The sequence below is a fragment of the Macroventuria anomochaeta genome (assembly GCF_010093625.1).
Source record: "Macroventuria anomochaeta strain CBS 525.71 unplaced genomic scaffold BU25scaffold_6, whole genome shotgun sequence".
Lineage (NCBI taxonomy): Eukaryota > Fungi > Ascomycota > Dothideomycetes > Pleosporales > Didymellaceae > Macroventuria > Macroventuria anomochaeta.
Window position 1 is genome coordinate 207,156 of NW_022985367.1, and position 23,154 is coordinate 230,309.

A 23,154-nucleotide genomic window follows, 5' to 3' on the forward strand; every position below is an offset into this window, starting at 1 on the left:
TTGATTGATTGATTGATTGATTGATTGATTGATTGATTGATTGATTGATTGATTGATTGATTGATTGATTGATTGATTGATTGATTTAACGTCCTATGTGAGTCTGAGACTATGGAGGACGAGTGGAGCAGTAGCTCCACTGGTAATGCAAAGTTGTAGATACAGGAGGTCGGGTTCAGTCAGAGTACAAGGGATGGTGAGGGCTCAGGCCCAGAAGATCACTGCTGCCTTCTGTCCCAGGTTTGTCCCCTCTGCCACAACGGCATGCAATGTGCATCAGGATATAATGTTAAACAACGCACGCTCTTTTGCCTACGGGCAAATGGTCAGTTGAAATAATACAGAGAAGATTAGTATGGCCCCTGCACTAAGGATGACACGCTCAATCGAAGAGAAGCTACCAATTTTTGCAAGTTCGAGTCCCGCTTGTGGCGACCATCTGCTAGTGTTGGTTTCTTTGCTTTCCTCCTCTCCTTGATCAATGTTCGTGCAATTACATTGGTGACTCGGGTAAGCTTCAAGGTCTTACTCGCGACCATGTGCGGATCCTTTTGTTTTGTGAGGTTCTCGTAACCCAGGTTTCTGCTCGGCTGCTGTGAAAGTTTCTCGTGCCAGTGAGCACTGGCGAGAAATAAGGCTGGTTAATATGTCGAGCTCATTATTCGTCATTTCAACGCTTCAGTTCTACTTGCGGCAACTCCAGTTACCCGACTAATCAGCCTGGAGGCACTCATGTGATTGGAAAAATAGTACTCATACATTCTGAGTCGCCATCTGGACCATTTCTTTGCAAGAACATGATATTGCCCTGACTACGATGGTTGGTTGTGCGGTATGGTTCACCATCTTAGGGAGACTCAACCAAGGTTCGAACAACAATTATCCTCACCTAGTATAAACTATGTTTCGACTGCCTCCTCCCTCCACATAAAACACCCAAATATCTGAATACCTCCAGCCAAACCTCAACCCCACCAAAATGGCTATCCAATTCGAACTTTCACCTCCAGTCCGTGAGGGACCTAGTTTCTGCCAACTCCGCCGCTCACCAAGCCCCCACCCCCATGCTGCTCCCAAGCCATAGAGCAACATGAGCAAGGCCATCGATTCAGTCAAGCGCTACTTCCGGACTCCCCGAGACGCATTCAAGCACTGGTTGCTATACGGACCGCACCGTTCAGATATTCGTACCAAGCGCTTTTCGGCAGACCAGAAAAAGACACTGAATACCTCGCGGGTTGCATGATAAGGCAGTTTACGAAACTGTGATGCGTCTCATGACAAAGGTGGAGGACGATAAGGAGAAGGGCTTGAAGATCTCTGGGGTGATGTATGATGATGAAGTGTTGTACGATATGAACCTGGAACTCCCGACAAAGATAGCAAAGGGTACAGTAAAGGTGAAGGGGTTGCATGTTTTGGGGAGGAGCCCCGCCAACTAGGAGGATGTGCGGATCATGCAAGCCAATATTTGGTGTACCAGTTTCTGCATGTAATTAGCATGTAAGCCACTTGAGCGTTCATGGATCGGCAGAAGTTCTACTGACACAAGCCTGGCGATGGTGAAGTGGGCTAGGTCCGGCTTTTTGGTGGCCACGACGATCGCATTGAGCGTGTTCTTCGCCTTTACCGGATCACTGATGTATTGGATAATTTTGATCACTTTTCTGGCGACGGGGGACACTTTCGACGAGCACAAAGGTTGAGTAGTTTTACGATGAATCTTTTTCGATCCTAATGTACAGCGAAAGGCGGGACAAACACGGACGCTGACCTCCTTGCCTGTTCGCGAAGTGAGAGAAGAGAGCAGCTCATCTTCAAGTGGAGGTGTTCCAATTGGCATACCTGAGGGCTTGCGTAGATGAAGCCGGTAAACTTGTAGATTACGCCGTTGACTGCCAGTACTCATGACCGCCTTGTACTGGAGATGCTTGGGCCGAGCGTTGCGGATTTTACCGATGCCTATTCTTATTAATATAGGTATTCTAGAAAAGTTGCGAAGAGTATTGCAAGAAAAACTCTCCTTGGCATATGCTGTCTACACGACTAGGGACGAGCCCATGGAGGTACGTCGCGGCTTCGATTTTTTCGGTTTCTCTGGCTCACCGTTGCTAAATCTGCATACCAGCAATGTGGCCTTCACCATCCCCTCGATACAAGCCCTGCAAGAGCAAGAGTTCTTCCAAACATTGGGAAAGCCTGATGTGGGCTCCGTCAGAAGGGTTGACGGAGCTCCACTCGAGCCCAGCATGCCCCAATATCTTGTCAGACCCACCATATATCGGAAAGACTACGAATCCTTGTTTGGTCCTGTCAAGATCATCGATTTCGGCCAATCGTTCATGAGCCACGACACCCCTGACGAGTTTCACAATCCAGTTCCTCTTCGGCCTCCAGAAGTGATCTTTAAAGACAAAGCGGACAATCGCATGGACCTGTGGAGCATGGGCTGTATGGTGCGTTCAAACCCCAATACCATTTGACCAACACTACCGAGCAGACTGATGCACACTTCCAGCTTTTCGAGCTTATCGTGTGACAACACCATTCGACCCTTACTTCGAATCCCAAATCTCATCGCTTGGCAACCAAATGCTGGAGCACACAGGTGACAGGATGCCAGACCGCTGGCAGAAAGAGTGGCAAGTCATGGACACCGCGAGACGAGTTGAGCTAGAGAAGTGGTACGTTGAGATTGCCACACCACCGTTCGAAGAGCCTCTCCATACACTTCAAACGTGGTTGGAGAACATACACCTTGATGAAGAGAGGAAGCAGGACTTGAGTCGGAATGATATACAACAAGTGGGGGAGCTTGTGAGGGGTATACTAAGACTTGAGCCTACCGCAAGGGCGTCGGCACGAGATATCGTTCAGGATCCTTGGTTCCACGAGGACTGATTAAGAGTCTCCCGTGTATCCTCGGTGTTCATGTCGAGATCGATGGCACTCAGGGTGATACCGAGCTGTGCTGGATTTGCGTCGTCTTAGATTCCGCAGTCGTGCTAAATCGAATCGTGCAAACGGGGTATCATTGCGAAGGCAAAAAGTCTAGTCTATGGGTATCTAATCTGAGCGATCTGTTTCGCTATCATCGTACCGATTCGAGTTCACGTCGCCAAGCAGGATGTCGTCTGGGGCTGGGCCACGGTGGGTACGCACTGTCGCTTGTTAGCAATCTTATTCTTTAAAAGCAGGATGGATGTAGATGTACTCACCCCACTCCGTCTCTGCACGGAAGAATATCCACATCCATCTTCTCAACACCTCAAGCACTTCCATTGTAAAGATTCCGCCCTCAAGATCGTTGAAGTGGTCCAGATGCGGCGAGAGCTTCAAGCTCCACGTACATCTCAGTAAGCCATCCATGACGATCGCAGCGTAGTAGAACTCCTTAGCATGGAAGTACCGATACCGTCGCAGCCCGAAGGGATACTCTGGATTTTTTCTTTCCCTTGGTGAAAAAAGCGTCAAGTCCCAATCGCGCATCACGTCCCACCAGAATGAGTACCCAGAGTTCACTACCACGGCGACCATCCACATTCTAAAGAGTACTGTCTCGCTGACACCATACTTGTCTGGCTCGGGAGAGCGCTGCAAGGCGCTCAGTATGATGACCGGAAACGCAGTGCTGTATTTCAGCGCGTTGGCGAGGTGCACGCCGCCCCAACCTGTAGCTTTCGACATCGATCCAGTCTGCGCGTTCGCGCGCTGCACACGGAAATACTCTGTGACGCACTGCCGCAATCGAATCAAAGAAGGTATGCTGATTATGAACGGCACCCAGAAGGCGCCGCCGCAGTTTCGATTCGGCGGGCCAGTGCTGCTGTGCGAGGAGGAAAAGAACATGCAGAGGGAGACGAACAGGTCGCCGAGGACTTTTGCATAGGATGTCAACGCATCAGCAAGCAGGATATCGCCGAACTTCCCGTCTGCGGCTTCCGCAATGCCTCCTATGCTTATGCGTTTCAACGTAGCCAGTGTTCTACTGCGGCCCGCGCGCGAGATGAAAGGGAGCGGAGCGATGAAGCCCACGACGAGGACGAGAAGATAGAGGTTTGGTAGGATTTCCCATGCTGCGATGTCCGCGGGACTGCCGTTTGTGAGGGTCCAGAATAGGAGCAGAGAAAGGGCGAGGGGTATCGAAAGGAAGGTTGCAATGCGGTAGCAGGAGAGGTGGTGTGGCAGGTGGTGTGGGGAGGAGCGCGAGGGGTAGCGAATGAGTGAGGGGACGTCGATGCGGATTAAAGAGAGGTAGTGCAGGTTGAGGCCCCATGCCCAGATGCCTGTGGTCGCATGTTAGTTGAGACGAAGAGAGGGGGCAGAACAGGTGCCAAATAGTAGCGGATAGCAGCAGAGATATAGGAGGACATACCCAGCACTATGATCAGGGCCACGCGATAAGGCAATGGCAGCACGCGGCTGAAGCCATCGAGTTCTGGCTCAACGGCGGGATCACCGTCCATGGTGTTGGGATGCGCTCAATGCCGTTGCGGTCGCTGCTTCCCAAAGTTGCTCTTGCCGTGTAACCATGAAGCTGTCCTGACCCGCTGACGTCGAGGTGACTTTCCTCCTCTTCCCAACAATTCGCGCAAGGGGTGAATGTCGAGTCGGTTGCGTGTCCAGTTGCTATTCCAGGAGATGGTTTCTGAATTCGCAGCCACAGTCAGCCACAGTGGCTCGTTGAGAGCCGCATCCCCTAGGCCTAACGCGTTTTGTATAGCTCCACTGAAGCTCTGCCTAGGGCATCAGCAATAATGACGACACCATTTGAACATATCGAACAGAACTGTGACGCGCTCCCACTGTGGTGCCATTGGCCTGGAACCGAGTAATATCACCTGCAGCTCCCAAGCTCCAAGACTCTGACGTCCACATCCTCAGCTCATATTCTGCCCTTACTCATCACACCATTGCATTCCTAGCATTCGAGCCAGAGCTCTCACACCACACCACACGCCCCAACGACACACCCCAACCATACATCACAGCACACAATGTCTCCCCTCTCAGTACCCAAGATCTTCATGGCTGGCGGTGCCGTCGGCTTCGGTTACTACCTGTACATGCGCCAATACTGGTTCCCCAACCCCTACAAGACACAGGGCGTCGAGAACATTGAGAATCGCTTCTCCTCTGGTGGAGGCCACCCCACACATGCGCCTGCTCAGGCTAGCCAACGAGGTACCAACAGTGGAATTCAGCGCTCGCCGCTGTCCCAACATCAATTGCTAACGAATGTCTTCAGGTACAGCATCAGACAACGAGGGCAGGAAAGAGGGTGGCAGCAACAAGGGCCCCGACTCGGAGCACTTCAAGGGCAACCACTCGCCCCAGCAGAGCGAGGCAAGCACCAAACGAGCATGGTGAAGTTCAATTGCTGACAACATGCAGCCTGTCTGGCCGGCTAAGTTCTACGAGCAGCAGCTCAACAATCCCAAGGGCAAATAAGCAGCTCGTCTCAGCCATTGAGCGCGCACGTACAGGGGTATCGCGATATACGCCCGGCGAGACGGTCGAGGTCATTTGCTGCATCAATTTGGAAATTGGGCGTTTTGAGAGCATGAAGGACAGTCTCGGTGCACATACTGCATGCATGGCACCCGTTGACAACTATCGCTAAAGATGACATACCAAATGTAAAACACGTTCAAACTGCATATTACGCTCCATTACGCACGGCGGCGGGTATTCAGCGTTGATACCGCGGATGAGGTGACATGAGCTGAAGGATTGCAAGGATGTTTTGTTCAAGACCGCATCGTGACAATCAACACACGTCACAACCTTTGCGGAGTCGTAATCGGCTGATCCTTTTCGCACTGCAGTATTGACCTCCAGTTGTCAGCAACCTTAAAGACTTTGCGCAGCGCTTACGAACGGAGGTTGTGTTGCACGCATTTTGATTTTTGTTGACGTTGTACGATCTGCAGATCGCAAATGCTTCTCAGACATCGAAAATTGGGAAGGAGCCTACGACACAGCCCATCAATTGAAGAAGCCATGCTAGAAAACTAGTACCAACAACGGCAAACTTATCAGGCACTCACTCTCTTCTAACCCCCTCAAGATCCATACCAAGACAGCAGCGCAGCAACAACCCGAAGAGCAAGATTCTTCAGGCCCTGCTCAACCTCGGCAGCTATGCCGGTTCCTGAGGCTTAGTTCCTTCTAGCGCGGCGTTTTCTCCGCACTCCTCCACGCGGAGAGCGCCTTTGAGTCTTGGAAAATCGCTTCCCCACATGTGCACCAGCGGACGGTCTACCTTTCCCAGTAACTCCCCTTCTCTAGTGGTAGGACGCTTGGTACTCGGACGGCAATCGCCCGACCAGCCGGCCATGATCAGCAGACATCTACGTCAATTGGGATAGCTTTGGAAGAGCTTGGGAGGGCTATGCAGGTTACGATGCGGAGGAGCAGGATCAGGCAGGGAGTATAAAAGGCAATTGGCCTCGAAGGCGTTGGAGCACAGCTATCGTGAAGAGCGACAAAACACAAAATGCTGGGACCAAAGCTGCTGTTGACAACGGTACTCGCAGCCGTTACTGCGTCTGCGAGTTACCTGCCGCCAACTGCTGAGGAGCCTCACTTCTCAGAGCATTTGAGCAGACGAAGCAATAGGACGGCATTCCACGGCCCGTATAGCACCCAGGGAAGAGACATTGTCGACAGTCGCGGGGAGAAGATTACTTGGGCTGGGGTCAACTGGCCTATGTCAGGTACGTGAGGATGTCTCTCAGCAGGGCAATTGCTGACATTCATGACAGGAGAGACTATGATCCCAGAAGGCCTTGAATGGGCATCAGCAGAAGAGATCCTCGACGACATTGCAAGTGTTGGCTGGAACTACATTCGCATGTACGTACTCCAGGCTGTATGGAAGAACCTTCAGCTGACTTCCACAGGGGCTATGCCATTGAGATGATCGACCAAGTCTACGACAGGAACGGGACGGACGTGCCCCTCGAGGTTGCTCTGATCAACGCTCTAGGCTACGTCAACGGCACCAAGGTCACAAATGAAATCATCGCAAAGAACTCTGGCTGGACATCTCAAACCACGCGCTTCCAAATCTGGTCCGACATCGCCTCCCTCGCTGAGAAAAAAGGTATCTTCATCTCGCCCGACGTCCACGTCGGCAAAGCGCAATGGTGCTGCTCACACATCGACGGCAATGCGTGGTTCGACGACCTCAACTTCAACGCCACGCACTGGCGCCGTGGTATCTCGTACGTCGCAAACTGGGCCAAGCAGCACCCCAACATTGTCAGCATGTCGCTGCGCAACGAGCTCCGCGAGTCCTGGAACGTCACAAATCTGTACTACAACTGGGACACACTTGTCGGCAACATGACCGCTGGCGCAGACGCCATCCACGCCGCAAACCCTGACATCCTGATCATCTGGTCCGGCATGCAGTACGGCCAGGATCTCAGCGCCCTCACTAGTGGAAAGAACATCCTCACGGCTCCTTGCTACAAATGCACCGCTATCCGCGACGCCGCACGCCGCGACCCCGTCGTGTTCAACCTAGCCGACCATGCCTGGGCGAACAAGCTGGTGTGGGAACTACATCTCTACCGGATGAGCGAGGACGTCGACACAGGAACCTGCGACATCATCAAAGCCGGATTCTACCGCAACGGAATGAACGCGCTCGGCATCGACGCACCACTCGCATGCAACATCACCAACGACTGTCCCAAGGCTGTCACTCAGACACCAGTTATCATCTCTGAATTTGGCTCAGCTCAAGACGAAACGCTGTTCAACGATACGCTGCAGAACTGCCTCAAAGAGTACACGATTGAGAACAAGATCAGCTGGATGATGTGGGGTGTTGCAGGCAGCTACAGGATTAGGTCTGGGGTGCAGGGCTTCGCAGACACCTGGGGCTTGACAGCGCCAGACTGGACTGGCTGGCAATATGAGAGGGGCATTGAGGAGTTCTGGAAGCCGTGGACGGAGGCGATGAATGTTACGCATGTAGTGTAGATGATCCAACCACTAAGATGGCGAAGCGTAGAAAATACGACATTTTACTCGATATAAACCCACTAAGGGACCGTGGGTATGTGGAGGTACTGACGTGTGATCATCACACTGACAACTTCAATGGGCAAACATGTGGTTTTGATACGTGCCGAAGAATTTCGTGATATTCAAAGTTCTACAGGCCTCTTGGCCATCAAACAATCGCTCGCACTATCGCTACCCACCCATACCGATCTCCCAGCGCCTTAAAACGCCGCTAACACCGTGCTACCATGTCTCCATGAGATGCAACCGCTTTGCATCGCTTGGACAGGCTTTTGAATACACGCTCGCTCATCATCCAGGGCAGAAAGGAGAACATTACAAAATATATACAGTGCAAAACAAACATCGAAGGTATGAGATGCCTCGCAGAGGTCATCTGTAGCCTGTTCAGGAGGTTCGGTTGGGCTGGGCTTGCGTGAGACCGGGGCTTTGCTGCATCTGCTGCAGGTTTTGTGGCGTAGCGCTTCTGCTCGGTGGTCGCCCATTCATGCCCGGGCTGCCGGCCTGTTGTGAGGTTTGTCGTTGTTGGCTCATTAGTCGTTGTTGTTGAACCAGCTGTTGCTGGTAGTTTTGGACCGCATTGACAGGCGGGCTGCTAGCCATGCCGCCGTTTTGCTGCATGAACTGGTTGTTGGCCATTTGCGGCGATGGCGACGACATTCCCGGAGAGCCTGCTGCGGCATTCATCGCTTGTACACGCTGCTTAGCCATGTATCGCTGGAGCTGTTCAGAAGCCGACTTCTGAACCTGCTCATTGGTCCAGTCCGGATGCTGCATTTTGATCGTATTCTGCAGTTGCAGGTACTGAGGAACATGGCCGCTCGCATTGGGTACATTCTGGCGCTGCATGTTGGGCGTTGCCTGGTGTACCCGTGGGGAGCCCGCATTGTTCGACATGCCATTCATGGGCGCGTTCATGTTTCCGTTCAGATTTTGGTTGCCTATTGGCGCCATCATGTTTGCGTTGGGCATGTTGTTCATGTTCATGCCCTGAGCGGCAAGGTTGCTGGCCATATTGATCTGTTGGTGTTGTAACTGGAACTGTTGCTGTTGGTTGGGACTGTTGAACTGGTTCCGCTGCATCGCCATACGCATCTGGTCTGGAGGTCCCATTCGCTGACCATTCTGCATGTTACTCTGCATTTGCGCCTGGGGAACACCTGGCGTTCCCATGGGCATGCCGGCCATATTCGCGTTACCGAGGTTGTTCTGCATACCTTGCTGGCCTTGCTGAGCCCGTGCCGCCATCGCAGCCGCGCTCTGGGCTTGTTGCGAAGGGTTATTGGCCATTTGTGTGGACATGTTGGAGTTGACGCCGCCGGGTGTGCCGTTACGCTGCATCTGCGGTGCACCGTTCGGCACACCGTTCTGTGCGTTGATCTGAGCTTGGCGCTGCGCAGCCATCTGGTTCTGCGACTTCTTAGCATCATACTCATTAAGTGTTCTTATCGAACTTACCCTAACGGCCATCTCCTGTTGCAGTTGCCTTTGCTTCAGCTTCTCTTCACGTTCCCACTTGAGCTTGCTGAACTCTTGCGGAGTGTGCACGTTATTCTTTGGCGCCGCAGGCTCGTGCGCCTTCCTGAGCGCCGCTGCCTTTTGCGATTCTGCCTGTTTATGTGCAGTTGACTCCCGCTTCCTAGCGAGCTTGCGCATACCATCAATGATAGCAAGGTGGCGGTTCTCTCGTCTTCTTTCCACGCGGATTGGTGTAGTCGTGGGGCGTCTTCTAGGCTGCCCTGGCGTTTGTCCGACAGACTGTTGTTGCTGCTGCTGTTGCTGAGCTTGGTATTGGGCAAAGACAACCTTGTTGGCCTGCTCCAGTCGACCTTGGTATGTGCGGAAGTACTGCGTCTTGGACATCTCTGCGGGTAGACCTTCCAGTTGCACCCAACGCTCGAAACATTCCCAAGGTGTACGGCGACCGGATCCTGATGTGAACTTGGATGGCAACGCTAACTGTTGGGCAACCAGAGACCAGTTGAAGGTGTACTCCTTGACGAGAGCGCGGAGCTTCTGATCTTCTTCCCATAGCCACTGGGAAGGAGTTCTGTTCTCAAAGAAAGCTACTGAAGGCATGTTGAACTCGGTGGGTGGCCTAAACTGGTGCGCTGCCTGTAGTCTGTCTCGAACGTGCTTGTTCTCGGCATTGAACAGTGCAACATCGGTCATCTCAGGAGGTAGATCATTCCGGCAGAACAACCTTCGTCCTGGAGTGGAAGGCATCGAGTGCTCTGCAGAGGTACCGGCCCGGCTGGGCGGCGTAGAAGGCTCATCCTCGGAATCATAGTCGTATCTGCTGCGTTTTTTTGGCGGACCTTTGATCTGCGAGACTAATTTACCAGTAACAAACTTCGAGACAGGTAAGATGGGTGGCTCGGATATCGAAAAAGGTGTAACATCGCTAGCACCCTCGAGCATAGGTTCGTAGAACGGTAATTCGCGGAACATGTGATCGCTGGCCGGAGTGCGATCGATCTTCATGACGACATCATTGAAGCCAAGAGAAAACACACCAGCGGGAGGGTCGGCATGGAAAGGCGTCAGGAGCTCGTCTTCATCTGCGTACGATTCACTCTCGGTTTCGTGTGCGCCAGAGGGCACAAGATCGGGTGTAGGAGCATCGTGCATGTCGTCGTCGGCAGTCGTTACCGATGTCGACTTGGGAATGCTGACCTTGGCCCGAAGGGCTATACGCTCCTCCGAGTTGCTGTGAACATACTCAGCGCACCAGTCGGCAAAAGTTGCTGCAAGAGCACGCTTCCACTTCCTTTCCTCACTAAAATCTGTCTGCATCCACTTCATCTCTAGAAGCAGCTGATCCTGGTGTGTGAAAGGACGCTCTGGCTCAGCAGACTTCTGCAGCTGCCGCAAAGACCATCGATTCGCGTTTTGGAGCTGATAGACCCTCTTAAGTATCTTGTAATCTTGATTCTCGCGGATCATGGCAAGTGTGCCGGCAGTAGAAAGCGTCTTTCGAGCAGACGTCACGAGTTCCTGCAAAGGTACAGATCGTGGTGGGTGGTGAGCTTGGAACTTAAACAAGCCTTCCAGGTAGTCACGGCTCGAGTCCTCGGACGCCCCCTGCAACGATGCGTAGTCTTGATCGTAAGTTTGCATCGCTTTGTGGGACTTGATGGGGTTCTTCTTTGCGAAGACCACTGTTGAGACCTCCATAGACTTTCGGTCCTGCTGTCGGGGGCGCTGCGGACTAGACAAGGTGCTCGACTGGGGAGTCAGGACTGCTTTGTGCGCTGCATGCTCGCTGATGATCTCTGAGACCGACTTCTGTCGAATGGCTCCTGATGACACTCGAGTTGTCATGCGTTCACGGCGCGGTGAGGTCTGCGTAGACGTGGTCTCCTGTTGAACTAATGCCGGCGCTTCAGCCATGTCAAGGTCGACATCTGCAGGAGGTGTAGGATGGTCCGCAATCGGATTCTCCTTGAGGCGCCCAACAACGTTCTCTGTACTTTCGCGGTCCACAATAGATGGCTCAGGAGCAGTCGTGGTTGGCGTAGGAAGCGAGTCCGCAGCAAGCTCAGGTTGATCCCGCGCTCCATGCGCGACAGCACTTTCACTGGTGACCTGCTCAGCTTCTTGTGTCATCGATTGACCTGTGTTGCCCGTCGATTCGCTAAGACGACTCTTTCCGTCTCGCGCTAAGCGTATTGCCTGCTCATCTTCGATCTGCTTTTCGACGTCTGAAGTTGGTGAATCGGGTCCGCGTGCGCGTTCTCGAGCTTCCTTCATATGTTTTTGCAAAGCACGCTCATGATCCTCCTTCACTTGCTGTGCCGCAGGATCCAGGATGTCGTCGTTAGACACAAGAGGGTGGGTAGGATCATGGAAAGCTTCAGTATCGGGGCTGGTATCGGGAGAGTGGTGCGGCGCATGCGGCGTTGCCTGTGAATATGGTCCGACTGTGGAAGAGGGTGAAGAGACCACATCCGCCGAGCCGTTGGTCTGTGGTATCGCAAGTCGCTCCTCCTCCGTCCGCTCCTTGTTCACGGCGTTCTTCAACTTCCGCTCCGTCTCTTGCAGCCGTGCTTCCTGGACCTCCTTCGGTGGAAGGTGAACAACTTGAGGTGCCCTACACTTCTCTTCTAACACACTAGCATTCAATGCATCCTCCACAGCAGGATCGGCAACGGACTTTGGATCGACAGAACATCCTTCTTGGTCAACTACACCTACTCCGACATCCTGGACAGCCGACGCTTCGGCGATGCGCTGCGCCGCGGTGGAGGCCTTGCCGGGCTCTCGCTCTTCTGCAACAGACAGCCTAGAGGGCGGTGGGATGCCTGCAGGGGGAGCGATCGAAGACAGCCTCGAGGAACGGCTCTCGTCGCTGTGCGTTAGTACATCTGGAGGTGGCAGTGGTTGCGTGACAACCGACGGTGAGGCAGATGCTGCGCGTAGTTGCTCTTCTAGGCTGGCGCCAGTGATGGGAGATGGCGATGAATTTGCAAACGAGGATAATGCAGGCTTTCCAGGATGCGCAAAGGGTAGTGTCGACGGCAAAGGTGGTTGCTGTCCAGAGAAGGGGAATGGGAGCGTTGCATCGTTGAAGCGTCGACCTCTGCAGGGCAAGCAATGTCAGTGGAATGGAACGACAACAACATCATCAAGTTGTAAAAACAACTTTGCGAAAGATGATACAAGATAAAGAAGAAGAAGAAAACCTACCTTTCGATGTCATTTTCATCTAAGAATCGACCCTCAAGTTGGTCCAGTTGGGTATTGGTGGCCCACTTGTCGGGCACGTCCAGGTAGACCGTATGCTTGTAAAGCTCACGCAGCTTGCGCTTGCGGGACTCATTGCACGTCCTATGCACCGCAATATCAGCACCACAACACGATAATAAAACAAAACGAGCGATTTTTCAGTGTCGCATCGACTCATAGAATCGAATGAACCATAATGCGACAATATCAGTGCGTGGTACTTACACGCTCTCGTTTCGCTTCTCCCTAAGTAATGCATCACGATGACCGTCGAGGGACATATGAGGACCGCCGAACGGTGGCCGACATCCGTTGTTCACGAGTGTCGCCAATGTGATGGATTATGGGGGTTGTAGAGCGCGTTCGTTGATGAAAATGTGGTTGACAATACCGCTGCACTGATGGGGGGGCTTCCGCGAGGTTGAGGGAAACGAGTTTGGACTTGCCAGTTCTCCGCGCGCGTCTCTTCGTCACCGCCCTCACTTGCCCAGATAAGCTTTGCACTAACGCTGCATGCGGCTAGCCCACCATCGATTCTGCCGCTGTTTTTCTCACAGTTTCTGGGCTGCGAAACGTCTGCACAGCAACAACACGCATGACATCAGGACTTATAATGGCCAAAAGAAAGAACGAGAATTTGGAGGGCACGAGAGTGCCGAAGTCATTGAAGAGCAGGAAAGAGGAGAGTGCACCGGTCACAAAGCAGGCTACAAAGAAAACTGCAGTGCAGGGCAAGGCAGGTGCAAGCAACGGGAAGGTCGTCCTGAGCAAGAGCAAGGCAGCAGTAGAATCAGCCCTTACACCGAAGGACGAGGTCTCAGGAACATCCAGCTTCCAAATCATTACTGGGTCTTATGAAAGGGTTCTGCATGGATTCGCTGCAGCCATTCCATCAGACCTCGTCACAGGAAACCACGACGCATCAACACCAGAGGCCGAAAAAACCAAGGTCGATTTCACGGATACCTTCCTTTTCAACGCCCACGCATCCGCCATCCGTTGCTTGGCCCTCTCCCCGCTCTCAGACGAAACCAACAAGGTCACATTAGCAACCGGCGCAACAGATGAACGCATCAACCTCTACTCCCTCTCAACAGCACCACCAGCACCCTCGAAAACCCCCAAACTCCCCAGCCTAACAGGAATCGCCATCACCGAGAATTCTAAGAACAAAGAACTAGGTTCTCTCCTCCACCACTCCTCAAATATCACAGCGCTCTACTTCCCCACGCGCGCGAAACTCCTTAGCGCCGCAGAAGACAGCACAATAGCCATCACACGAACCCGCGATTGGACCGCACTATCTACGATAAAAGCGCCGATTCCTAAACCCCAGGGCCGACCGAGCGGAGACACCGCAGGGCCGGGCGAGGTCCCGAGCGGTATCAATGATTTTTCCGTGCACCCCAGTATGAAACTCATGGTCAGTGTGGGCAAGGGCGAGAAGTGCATGAGGCTGTGGAACTTGGTGACTGGCAAGAAAGCCGGCGTACTTAACTTTTCGCGCGATATGCTGGCTTCGGTTGGTGAGGGGCGTTTCCAGTCTGGCGAAGGACGGCGCGTGATCTGGGACAAGGAGGGCGAGGAGTTTGCGGTTGCATTCGAGAGGGGTGTTGTAGTGTTTGGTATCGACTCGAAGCCAAAGGCCAAGATCTTGCCTACACCGAGAACGAAGATTCACCAGATGCACTATCTTCCATTAGAAGACGGCCCGAACACACTACTCGTTTCGACGGAGGACGGACGTATACTGCTCTACGACACAAGCGCCACAGCACCAAGCGAGAACGCAGAACCCAAGAAGGAGGAAATGCCCTCCAGCAAACTCATCGCCCAGATCGGTGGCCCGGCAGCTGGCATCACAGGACGTATTAAGGACTTCGAGGTTCTGTCATACTCTCCAACGGACAAGTCGAAATACCTCGTCATCACCGGAAGCAGCGACGGCACAGTGCGTCTTTGGTTCATCGACGCCTCGGAACTGAATAGCGGCGCGGACGCAGAGAAGGGTAGTGGGTTCACAGCAAACCAAATCGGAAGACTGCTAGCCACATACTCGACTGGCACACGGATAACGTGTCTCAAGGCGTACCCCATGACTGGCAAGCCGGATGAAGAAGAGGAAATTGTAGACGAGAAGATCGAGGTTGAGAGTGAGAGCGAGAGCGATGACAGCGAGTAGTATAGTGCTTGGAAGGGTTGACAAAGCTGTACAATGATACCACACCGCATCTTCATTTGCCGGTCTCAACCTTCCCCTATACACCATGCGTGTCGTATCAACCAGTCCAAAGCGCTTCACAATAAGGACTCTACGCTGCAAGAAACCGGTGGTAGCTCTTATGAGCAGCACTCATGCTTGCCCAGGTTTTCGTTCCAGCGACTACAGATTCATAGTCACAGTCATAGTCCCCCCACTCACCAACAACACCGGTCCCAACCCCTCCGTCAGCACCTCCAGATCACTCACATACTTGACGCTCTCGCTCTCGCTCTTACACGTGCCCTCCATCGGACTCGGCAGCGTCGTAAACACCACCGCCGTATCCTCGCTCTGGCTTTTAATAAGCTCATTAAGAATGAGATGCTGCGCGCGGCACGGCAGGTCGTTGAATGACAGTGGTATCGACTGTTGAGCGGGGAAGCCCGACGCTGGTGATGCAGATGTCAGGTATCCTGAAGCTGGGTAGCCTGAAGCGGGTGATGCAGTGGCGCGGGTGCTGTGTTGGGTGGCAGGCGAGGGTGATAGTGCGGGGGAGTGTTGCATGGAGGATACGAACTGTGAGGGCGAGGGTGTGGGACTGTCCGGCGGAAGTGTTGCCGTTGCGAGGGGGTCTTGGTGGCGCACTGCAGCTGGGGTGTCGACGAACATGATGGAGGGTCCGGGGGCTTCTGTTTGAGCGATTGCTGTTCGGGGGACGGGCTTTGAAGAGAATTTGGGAAGGGATTCGGGGTCTCGGATTATTGGAGGCGCTCGGGATGAGGAAGAGAGTTGAGATGTGGAGAGTTGAGACGTGCTGCTTGCCGCACTCGTGGCTTTTCTGTTGCGATGCGTGGTGTGGAGGATAGCAGTGTCCGAGGCAGCAGCTTTGGGGTGCGGCTTGAGTGGTGTGACGGAGTCGCTTGTCGGGCGGTTGTTTCTTGGTGAAGCGTCTTTAGGTGAACCTTTCCAAATAGCTTTGCGAAGATCGAGTTTCTTAGAGAAGAAAGGTATTCCCACTCCTGATGGCGTAGTCTTCGGCCTTCCGAGTGAGCGTGGTCTATGGGCGTCTGAGAAGTCGCTCTCGTCCTCCGAGGCGTCAAGATCGTATTCGTCAAAGTTGCTGCCACTTACGCCTGCCTCGCTCTCCGTGACCACAGCTTCGTCATCGACCTCATCGTCATCGCTGGCAGCCGTATTAGAGTCACTGTCATCTCCAAGCAGAAGATCAGCGGACAATGTCTGACTGCGCATACCAACGTTGGGACCAGTCTCTCTGATGTCGTCAACAGATTGCCTACTATTGGCCGACCGGAGCATCTTCTGTAATGCGGCGAACCGTTTCGGTTTTGTGTCACGTCTGCCATGTTGGAAAGAGGCCATCGGCCATTGATAGACGGCTTCGAGGAGATCTGTGGTCTGTGCGAGCTCTTGACTTGCGCTCATAGAGTTTGGTTGACGCAGTCTTTTGATGTCTTGCCACCAACGCTCATCTTCCAGGGAGAAATCAACGTCTTTGGCTGCCTGTTCGAAGTCGCCTTCATCTTGTCCGTTGACAATGACCTCGTACATACGTAAGTCGCCGCTTGCTAGCCAAAGCACAACAATCTAACAAGCCGGTGTGTCAGCGAATGTTCATCGCTAGGGAAAAACAAAATGAAGGGCAGCGTGTAAGATACAGCATTTCCAATGTGCGGACTTACTTCTGCTTCGATTCGCAGGTTGCGTAACAGCGTAGTGACTCGTCCTCGCTCTTCGTCAACGTCTGCCTCATATTCGACGAATACGCATATCCTCAGCTTATACGATCGCTTCCAGGATGGGACAGTGTGCAGGATACACCCCAATTGGAGGATGAGGGTGTACGTGTCAAAATTAGTGGTCAAGACGTTCTTACGACTGTGATCGTCGCCTGCAGTTGCGACCTCTGCTGACATCTGAATTGGCCAAAGGTCGATGTATGTCTTCGTTGACTCATCGACCTCAACGTCGGCAAGACCCCATTGACTAAGCGCGCGCTTCATGATTGGCGGTCGAGCGGGTGGTACTTCCAAGTCCTTGAAGCCTTTCGCAATAGCAACATTCATCTGTAACCTGAGCACAAGATCTTCGATCGTGGTAACGTAGCTCTGAATTCCCACCGAACCCTCAGGTCTGATAGTGTCAGTGGGCAGAATCCCATTGAGTTTGTCCGATTGCTTGCGTCTAGCTGCTGCTTGTATCGCCTTGCGAGAGATCGAATGGTTCGTAGATTTGCTCGATGGTCGTGACGGCTGGGGTGATGGAATCCCTAGGCTAGGCTGCGAATCTCTGAGCTCAGTAAGATTGTAAGAGCCCATGACCACAATGTTCGGTCTCATACCACCCAAGCCTGCACTGAGAACAAGGTTACGAGCCCCCCATTCCACCGCGGGCGAGATGGCGACGTTAACGAAGGCTTTGATCTTCGAGAAGTCGATGTACTTAGTCCACAGTGACTGCTGTCGCCTCGCCTCAGGTACAGCTGCGCCGAAATCCTGAGATACGATGACGTGCCCAAGTACGAACAAACCACCTTTCTTGAGTGAGTTGCAAAACTGGATGAGCTTGTACTGACGCCGTGGATCGTTCACCAACAGGAGGATCTGCGGTCTCCAAAACTTGACATGTTCCTGCCGGAGGCGAAGGAGGTACTTTCGAACTTGGTGGTAGATGAGGCCCTGGCTGACGTCACCCCATGGCTTTGGAGGTGTCGTGTAGTGAATGAGGATGAACACGGCCAGCAGTAACGCGACACAACCGGAGGCGTAGAAACCATCCACGAAGAACATAGTTGCCCCACACACTATTGTGCCTACTGCGGCCGTTTGCCAGTTGAAAAAATGAAAGGAAGGTCTGAAGTTCGGAGCTGAACCTATCTTCAGTAAGAAACAGGCGAGGTTGGTGACGAGGAAGGTCATAAGATATGTCATCGTGATGAAAGAGGCGATCTGGTTGATGTCCGCAAACATAGTGAGCTGCGCAAGGACGTATGTGAAGATGATTGCGTAAATCGGTTCGTCTTTCGTTTTGGTGCCCTGACCGAAGATGGACAATCCGGGTACCAGATGGTCGCGCGCAAGCGCTTGAAGTAGTTTGGCGGAGCCTATGACGCCCATGAGGACCGAGAATAGTGAGGTTGCGTATTCTCCGAGCAGGATGACAACGCCAGACAAGTTGGTGAGCTGTATGACATTGGTGTTGTTGTACAGGGATTCCCGTCCGATTGAAGCTGCCATGGCGACAATTACTATGGTGTACAGAATGAATGTCAATCCTAGTCCATACAAGGTTCCCTTTGGGATGGCTTTCGAGGGATGCTTAAGATCTCCAGACATGCTGGCCCCACTAGAGATATTCAGCATATGTACCATAGGTATACAGGGAAGACTTACGCCAAGATCCCTCCTGTTGCAGGAAAGAGGATGCCAAATAAGTCCTGGAAGCTTTCGCGGTGCTTAGTCACACTACCAGCGGCACCTTTGGTGAAGCGGGGCATCATGTTCTCGCGTAGTGTGTCAAAATTGAAGGCAGTGAAAACGATGCCGTGCTTGTCGTCCACATAGGGGTCTTTGAACACCGTTGAGACGGGTATGCTGATGATGGCAACCAACAATACAACCAGTAAGCCATTGCTGCAGCGTGCAAATAGCCCACTGCCCGCCAAGCAGATAATTGTGCATAACAGGAGCACCACTGTTGCCCAGAGGAACTGCCACCAGTAGCTCTGAGGCATCCACTGAGACATGGACCCGGTACGACTGCCGAAGTTCTCAATGGAGCAGTCGATCAGCCCGACGGCGTTTAGACTGGTGTTGAACACAAGTCCAAGATAGAACACAATGCCAATAGATCCACCGAACTCAGGACCTGCAGGTCGAGTTAGCATCGTGCAACAGAATTACTGCCGTCTACAAGGCTAGCATATTGTGCGTTATGGGGAATAACTGACCGAGACTGCGGGAAATCAGATAGTATGCTCCTCCACCTCTTACAGTGCCATTGGTAGCGATTGCAGAAATGGACATGGTGGTGAGAAGATTGATGGCATAGCCAGCCACAAGCATGCCTACAGCTGTCAGTATTTCGCAGCTTGGAAGGGAAGCTGTAGTTCGCCCGGTGAGCCTCTCGTCGCCGCCCGTGCTCGACGGTCCAGTAGACCACACAGTCTTCGACGTTACCTTTACTTCTACACCTCAACACCGCCTAGCCTCCGGGACGAGCAACGACTGAGAGCTCTCCTGGCAATGCCACACGGAGAAAACTTACCCATCATGCCTACTACGCCTGCCTGTCCCAAGATGAAGCCAAATCGCAAAAACATCAAGATACTCAACACATTGAGTGTGACAGGCACAAAAACACCAGCGAAGGTACCTAGCTTCTCGGTCCCCCCCACAGGTCGAGGGAATGCGCCTGGCCTCGGTTTCGAAACCTCCTCGCTAGTAGCTCGGCGATTGCCATCGTGGGTGCTCGAATTCGACTTTGACCGTGGTAGGTGGACGGCGTTGCAGAACCAGCTCCTTAACCATTCGACACCATGATCTTCCCCTTGAGCAGTCGAGTCCTCGGCGGTGCCATCCAGCAGTGGAGTCCTCTCAGTGGGTGGAGGTGAGTTTTGTGCAAATGAGCGTCGATGCAGCCGTGCAGAAGCATCAGTCGCTGTTCTTGCTGCGAAATTGGAGTGAGACCGCGGCGGCATACGCCTTGTCTGTCCGTCACTGACATCTGTCATAATCCAGTTGACGATGTCACTGCGGCTCAAATCGTGGCTCAGGGTGCCGGTCGTAGATGCGTAGGCCGCCTATCGGCCCGTTGATGCTTGTAAAAGTTTGAGTCCGGTGAGGGAGGCATGGGGACGATGGTCACAGGCAGGCCACAGCTGTTGAAACTCGCGCGTTTAGCGATGACGATGCGCGCAAGTCACCGACTCCGGTCAAGTACAACTGGGGCTCTCTCTGGCGGCTTAGCACGATCCGCCGCTGCGACGTTTCTTGACCACTGCAAGGATGCAGGATGCAGGTGACCTGGGCGCATGTGGAATCCCACGCACGCCCCACACCGCGCCCTGGTATCCAATGACCTCAGACCAGGGCACTGGGGCACATTCCTTGACCAGCTTCGTATCTGCTTTCATCCCATCTCTACTCACTCGCTGCTTGTGCAACTGTCTTGAGTGCTATAGAAGAGCCTCTCGGTACGTTTGTGCAGCTCTTAGGTCCGCCAAACAATTTCCATTTAACCTCTGCCGTGCAGATTTCTATCGCCGACGTTACACGCGAATAATCGAACTCTGATAAGAAGCTGAGCAGAGAGTTCGACAGCACGCGGCAGACGTGATAGAAGCAGCTGTCATGGCGAAGGACCCTCCAGAGCTGTCGAAGCCTCTGGCCGTCCCTTCCTCGTCAAGGGACTCCGGCCGGAGCTCTCCCTCGCCGTCGGTCTCGCAGTCAGTCCCACGCGCAGAACCGACCGCAAGATTAGGCTCGCCCGTGCCCTCTTCTGTCCAGTCTCGTACGCCCGCAGTTGGACAGATACCGACGCCCGCGCAGCTCGAAGAAGTCTCCCCAGTGCCTATACAGACACCGTTGGCCGGACGCGCTGAGCAGAAGTCGTCGCTGCCAGGCCCAGGCACATCAGCCTTGTCTTCAGCGCTGAAGGAGTCTTTCGGCAAGAGTCCTCCAAGATTCGCTCCCCCGTCTGCCACGCCGCAGTCGCCCGCAGTCAACGCTGCTGGTTCTGGTCGCGGACCTCCAAGCAACTTCGGCTCCTATGATGGTCGAGGTCGCTCTCCCGTACCCTACGAAGACCCCGAAATTGTGCGCCGGCACTTGGTGGGACGGTATGGGTCACCTAGCAGGTCAACCCGTGGATTTGGCGGCGACGACGAGTCACAAAGCAGAAGAGGTGACGACGACGACGACGATGAGTTCAACAGTCTGCAGCTGCAGGGCGGCGACATTACACGGCAGATATACAGGTGGAGCGAGCAGCAGGCTGCGGAAGAGCGAGGGAAAATGGCTCGCAGCAAGAGCTTCCACGCTTCTCGCCCCAAGGACGATAACGACATCAGCGCATCGTCTATTCGACAGCCAGGAGGTTTCCGTCGGCAGTACCTGCGTAAGAACGCACCCAGCCCGTCACCTGCGCCCGGTCCCTCTGGCTACGGTACCATTGGTGAACCTGCCCAGCAACGGTCTCAGCCCTTCACGAGTAATTTCCTCGAGTTCTTGACCCTCTACGGCCACTTCGCTGGTGAGTCGCTTGAAGACGATGATGAGGTACTGGGGCCGGACGAGTACTTTTCCTCCGATGCCTTGGACTCAGGCGAACACTCTGAAGAGGAAGGCGAATACGGCGAGTCAAGTGGTCTGTTACCCGCTACACCTGGTAAACGGCGGAAGAGGAAGCCAAAGCCTGAGGGCAAGGGCACACCAACAGGTGCTGCCATGCTGCTTCTCAAGTCATTCGTCGGTACTGGTGTCCTCTTCCTGCCCAGGGCGTTCCTCAACGGTGGCATGGCCTTTTCAAACGTAGTGCTTCTTGCTGTCGCAGGCTTGTCGTACTTCTGCTTCGTACTGCTCGTCGACACACGTCTTGCCGTGGAGAGTTCGTTTGGTGACATGGGCCTCCATCTCTACGGAAGGTGGATGCGCAACCTGATCAACTTCTCTCTCGTCGTTTCGCAGATAGGCTTCTCGTCTGCCTACATCGTCTTCGTGTCTGAAAACCTCCAAGCATTTGTCTTGGCTGTCACAAATTGCGCAACTTTCATCGATATCAAGTACATGATCTTGATGCAGATGGTCGTCTTCCTGCCCCTTTCGCTCTACCGCAACATCAACAACATCCAGAAGCTCGCGCTCATTGCGGACGCTTTCATCCTTCTGGGTCTTGTCTACCTGTATTACTACGATTTGTTCACCATTGTCCATCAGGGCGGCATCTCCGACATTGCGAACTTCAACCCCAAGGACTGGACACTCTTCATCGGCACAGCAATCTTCACATTCGAAGGCATTGGCCTGGTCATTCCGATCCAGAGCAGTATGAAGGATCCCAAGAAGTTCCCCAAGGTTCTCGGAGGCGTCATGATCATCATCACCATCGTTTTCGTCAGTGCCGGAGCCCTGTCATATGCTGCCTTTGGTTCTAAGACCAAGACTGTTGTTCTGCTCAACATGCCGCAGGACAACAGATTTGTCAACTCTGTTCAGTTCATCTACTCGCTTGCGATCTTGCTCTCGACACCGCTGCAGATCTACCCGGCCATTGAGATTACCAGCCAGCAATTGTTCAGTAGGACGGGCAAGTATAACCCACTCATCAAGTGGAAGAAGAACTTCTTCCGCTTCTTCATGGTCGTGCTCTGCGCTTGCATCGCATGGGCGGGTGCGGGCGATCTCGACAAGTTCGTCAGTCTTGTGGGTAGTTTTGCCTGTATCCCGCTGGTCTTCATCTACCCCGTAAGTTACACACTCTGGTTCTCTCCCTCACAAACTGCGATTCCTAATCTCTCCATAGCCCATGCTTCACTATCGCGCAGTTGCCAGGACAACAATTGCGCGAACACTAGACATTCTCATGTGCGTCGTGGGCTTGATCGCTATGGTCTACACCACATCCCTCACGATCCAGAGCTGGGTTGCAGGAGGCAAACACAAGGCCCCCGGGTACTGCGATGGTCGATAAGCTTGTTTCCAGCTCTCAAACTTTCACACAGCAATGATGGTCAAGCGGTTCCATTGTATCATAGGTTTCTCATCAGGCTAGTTGGGTATAGATGGCCTCCAGACTGGATACAAGCCAGCGCAGCGAGCTGTGCCTCGAATATACATATTATCATAAGCAGATGTCAGCAGCAATGCTCTCACACACTTCCAAAACTTGCCACATGCAAACAACTCTGCACATCGGTGCACGTTCACACGCTGCTATAGGGGGGTTGGGTCCGCGAAATGTTGCCAGCATTGGTCAGCCGCTCATAAGGCTGAAGTGCGGCTGACAGTAGCGCGCGCCACACCTGGACGCCTGTCACTCTGTCTGACAAAAACTTTCCCTACAGTCCTTCATAGTTACCGCAAGCGAAGCCCCTCAGCAACCAAAGTGGTCTCGCAATGTGGCCTCAGTACTTTCTCGGCACGCTTGCCTCACAGCTAAACATGCGG

The 23,154-nt window shown here is 53.4% G+C and overlaps 8 protein-coding genes across 8 annotated transcripts; 5 read left to right on the forward strand and 3 right to left on the reverse strand.

Moving 5' to 3' along the window:
• Nucleotides 1–2,249: 2,249 nt before the first annotated feature.
• BU25DRAFT_334303 (uncharacterized protein) lies at nucleotides 2,250–2,901 on the forward strand (the record flags this gene model as incomplete). The annotated part of the gene is made up of 2 exons (XM_033702526.1): nucleotides 2,250–2,460; nucleotides 2,528–2,901. 2 exons carry the CDS (start codon nucleotides 2,250–2,252, stop codon nucleotides 2,899–2,901), a joined length of 585 nt encoding a protein of 194 aa, XP_033564824.1.
• On the reverse strand, nucleotides 2,775–4,731 carry BU25DRAFT_244104 (EXS-domain-containing protein). The gene is made up of 3 exons (XM_033701555.1): nucleotides 4,376–4,731; nucleotides 3,219–4,286; nucleotides 2,775–3,161 (listed from the first exon to the last, which is right to left on the reverse strand). The coding sequence occupies exons 1-3, from the start codon at nucleotides 4,464–4,466 to the stop codon at nucleotides 3,067–3,069; spliced, it is 1,254 nt and encodes a 417-aa protein (XP_033564825.1). The 5' UTR covers nucleotides 4,467–4,731; the 3' UTR covers nucleotides 2,775–3,066.
• Nucleotides 4,732–4,764: 33 nt separating this feature from the next.
• BU25DRAFT_361630 (uncharacterized protein) lies at nucleotides 4,765–5,484 on the forward strand. Its single transcript, XM_033703704.1, has 2 exons — nucleotides 4,765–5,184; nucleotides 5,249–5,484. Exons 1-2 carry the CDS (start codon nucleotides 4,998–5,000, stop codon nucleotides 5,368–5,370), a joined length of 309 nt encoding a protein of 102 aa, XP_033564826.1. The 5' UTR covers nucleotides 4,765–4,997; the 3' UTR covers nucleotides 5,371–5,484.
• A 565-nt stretch (nucleotides 5,485–6,049) lies between these two features.
• Nucleotides 6,050–8,132, forward strand: BU25DRAFT_244127 (glycoside hydrolase family 5 protein). The gene is made up of 3 exons (XM_033701556.1): nucleotides 6,050–6,719; nucleotides 6,768–6,858; nucleotides 6,906–8,132. Exons 1-3 carry the CDS (start codon nucleotides 6,500–6,502, stop codon nucleotides 7,993–7,995), a joined length of 1,401 nt encoding a protein of 466 aa, XP_033564827.1. The 5' UTR covers nucleotides 6,050–6,499; the 3' UTR covers nucleotides 7,996–8,132.
• A 5-nt stretch (nucleotides 8,133–8,137) lies between these two features.
• BU25DRAFT_407921 (uncharacterized protein) lies at nucleotides 8,138–13,195 on the reverse strand. Its single transcript, XM_033705678.1, has 4 exons — nucleotides 12,994–13,195; nucleotides 12,730–12,870; nucleotides 9,499–12,622; nucleotides 8,138–9,450 (listed from the first exon to the last, which is right to left on the reverse strand). Exons 1-4 carry the CDS (start codon nucleotides 13,047–13,049, stop codon nucleotides 8,428–8,430), a joined length of 4,344 nt encoding a protein of 1,447 aa, XP_033564828.1. The 5' UTR covers nucleotides 13,050–13,195; the 3' UTR covers nucleotides 8,138–8,427.
• A 163-nt stretch (nucleotides 13,196–13,358) lies between these two features.
• Nucleotides 13,359–15,298, forward strand: BU25DRAFT_407922 (WD40 repeat-like protein). The gene has a single exon (XM_033705679.1). It carries the CDS (start codon nucleotides 13,382–13,384, stop codon nucleotides 14,948–14,950), a length of 1,569 nt encoding a protein of 522 aa, XP_033564829.1. The 5' UTR covers nucleotides 13,359–13,381; the 3' UTR covers nucleotides 14,951–15,298.
• BU25DRAFT_244183 (uncharacterized protein) lies at nucleotides 15,051–19,836 on the reverse strand. The gene is made up of 5 exons (XM_033701561.1): nucleotides 19,256–19,836; nucleotides 18,939–19,055; nucleotides 18,382–18,856; nucleotides 16,672–18,334; nucleotides 15,051–16,576 (listed from the first exon to the last, which is right to left on the reverse strand). Exons 1-5 carry the CDS (start codon nucleotides 19,719–19,721, stop codon nucleotides 15,152–15,154), a joined length of 4,146 nt encoding a protein of 1,381 aa, XP_033564830.1. The 5' UTR covers nucleotides 19,722–19,836; the 3' UTR covers nucleotides 15,051–15,151.
• A 340-nt stretch (nucleotides 19,837–20,176) lies between these two features.
• On the forward strand, nucleotides 20,177–23,003 carry BU25DRAFT_244165 (uncharacterized protein). The gene has a single exon (XM_033701560.1). The coding sequence runs from the start codon at nucleotides 20,341–20,343 to the stop codon at nucleotides 22,924–22,926; it is 2,586 nt and encodes an 861-aa protein (XP_033564831.1). The 5' UTR covers nucleotides 20,177–20,340; the 3' UTR covers nucleotides 22,927–23,003.
• Nucleotides 23,004–23,154: the final 151 nt, after the last annotated feature.

Bases quoted from the DNA above. Each gene is read 5' to 3' on its own strand.
- BU25DRAFT_244104 (XM_033701555.1), bottom strand. From the start codon at position 4,466: ATGGACGGTGATCCCGCCGTTGAGCCAGAACTCGATGGCTTCAGCCGC. The intron at 4,287-4,375 runs GTATGTCCTCCT...ATGCGACCACAG, and splicing joins GGCCCTGATCATAGTGCTGG to GCATCTGGGCATGGGGCCTC. The intron at 3,162-3,218 runs GTGAGTACATCT...AACAAGCGACAG, and splicing joins CCGTGCAGAGACGGAGTGGG to TGCGTACCCACCGTGGCCCA.
- BU25DRAFT_361630 (XM_033703704.1), top strand. From the start codon at position 4,998: ATGTCTCCCCTCTCAGTACCCAAGATCTTCATGGCTGGCGGTGCCGTC. The intron at 5,185-5,248 runs GTACCAACAGTG...GAATGTCTTCAG, and splicing joins TGCTCAGGCTAGCCAACGAG to GTACAGCATCAGACAACGAG.
- BU25DRAFT_244127 (XM_033701556.1), top strand. From the start codon at position 6,500: ATGCTGGGACCAAAGCTGCTGTTGACAACGGTACTCGCAGCCGTTACT. The intron at 6,720-6,767 runs GTACGTGAGGAT...CATTCATGACAG, and splicing joins GGTCAACTGGCCTATGTCAG to GAGAGACTATGATCCCAGAA. The intron at 6,859-6,905 runs GTACGTACTCCA...TGACTTCCACAG, and splicing joins GGCTGGAACTACATTCGCAT to GGGCTATGCCATTGAGATGA.
- BU25DRAFT_407921 (XM_033705678.1), bottom strand. From the start codon at position 13,049: ATGTCCCTCGACGGTCATCGTGATGCATTACTTAGGGAGAAGCGAAAC. The intron at 12,871-12,993 runs GTAAGTACCACG...TGCGGTGCATAG, and splicing joins GAGAAGCGAAACGAGAGCGT to GACGTGCAATGAGTCCCGCA. The intron at 9,451-9,498 runs GTAAGTTCGATA...AAGAAGTCGCAG, and splicing joins AACAGGAGATGGCCGTTAGG to AACCAGATGGCTGCGCAGCG.
- BU25DRAFT_407922 (XM_033705679.1), top strand. From the start codon at position 13,382: ATGGCCAAAAGAAAGAACGAGAATTTGGAGGGCACGAGAGTGCCGAAG.
- BU25DRAFT_244183 (XM_033701561.1), bottom strand. From the start codon at position 19,721: ATGACAGATGTCAGTGACGGACAGACAAGGCGTATGCCGCCGCGGTCT. The intron at 18,335-18,381 runs GTAAGTCTTCCC...GAATATCTCTAG, and splicing joins GCAACAGGAGGGATCTTGGC to TGGGGCCAGCATGTCTGGAG. The intron at 16,577-16,671 runs GTAAGTCCGCAC...CCGGCTTGTTAG, and splicing joins ACCTGCGAATCGAAGCAGAA to ATTGTTGTGCTTTGGCTAGC.
- BU25DRAFT_244165 (XM_033701560.1), top strand. From the start codon at position 20,341: ATGGCGAAGGACCCTCCAGAGCTGTCGAAGCCTCTGGCCGTCCCTTCC.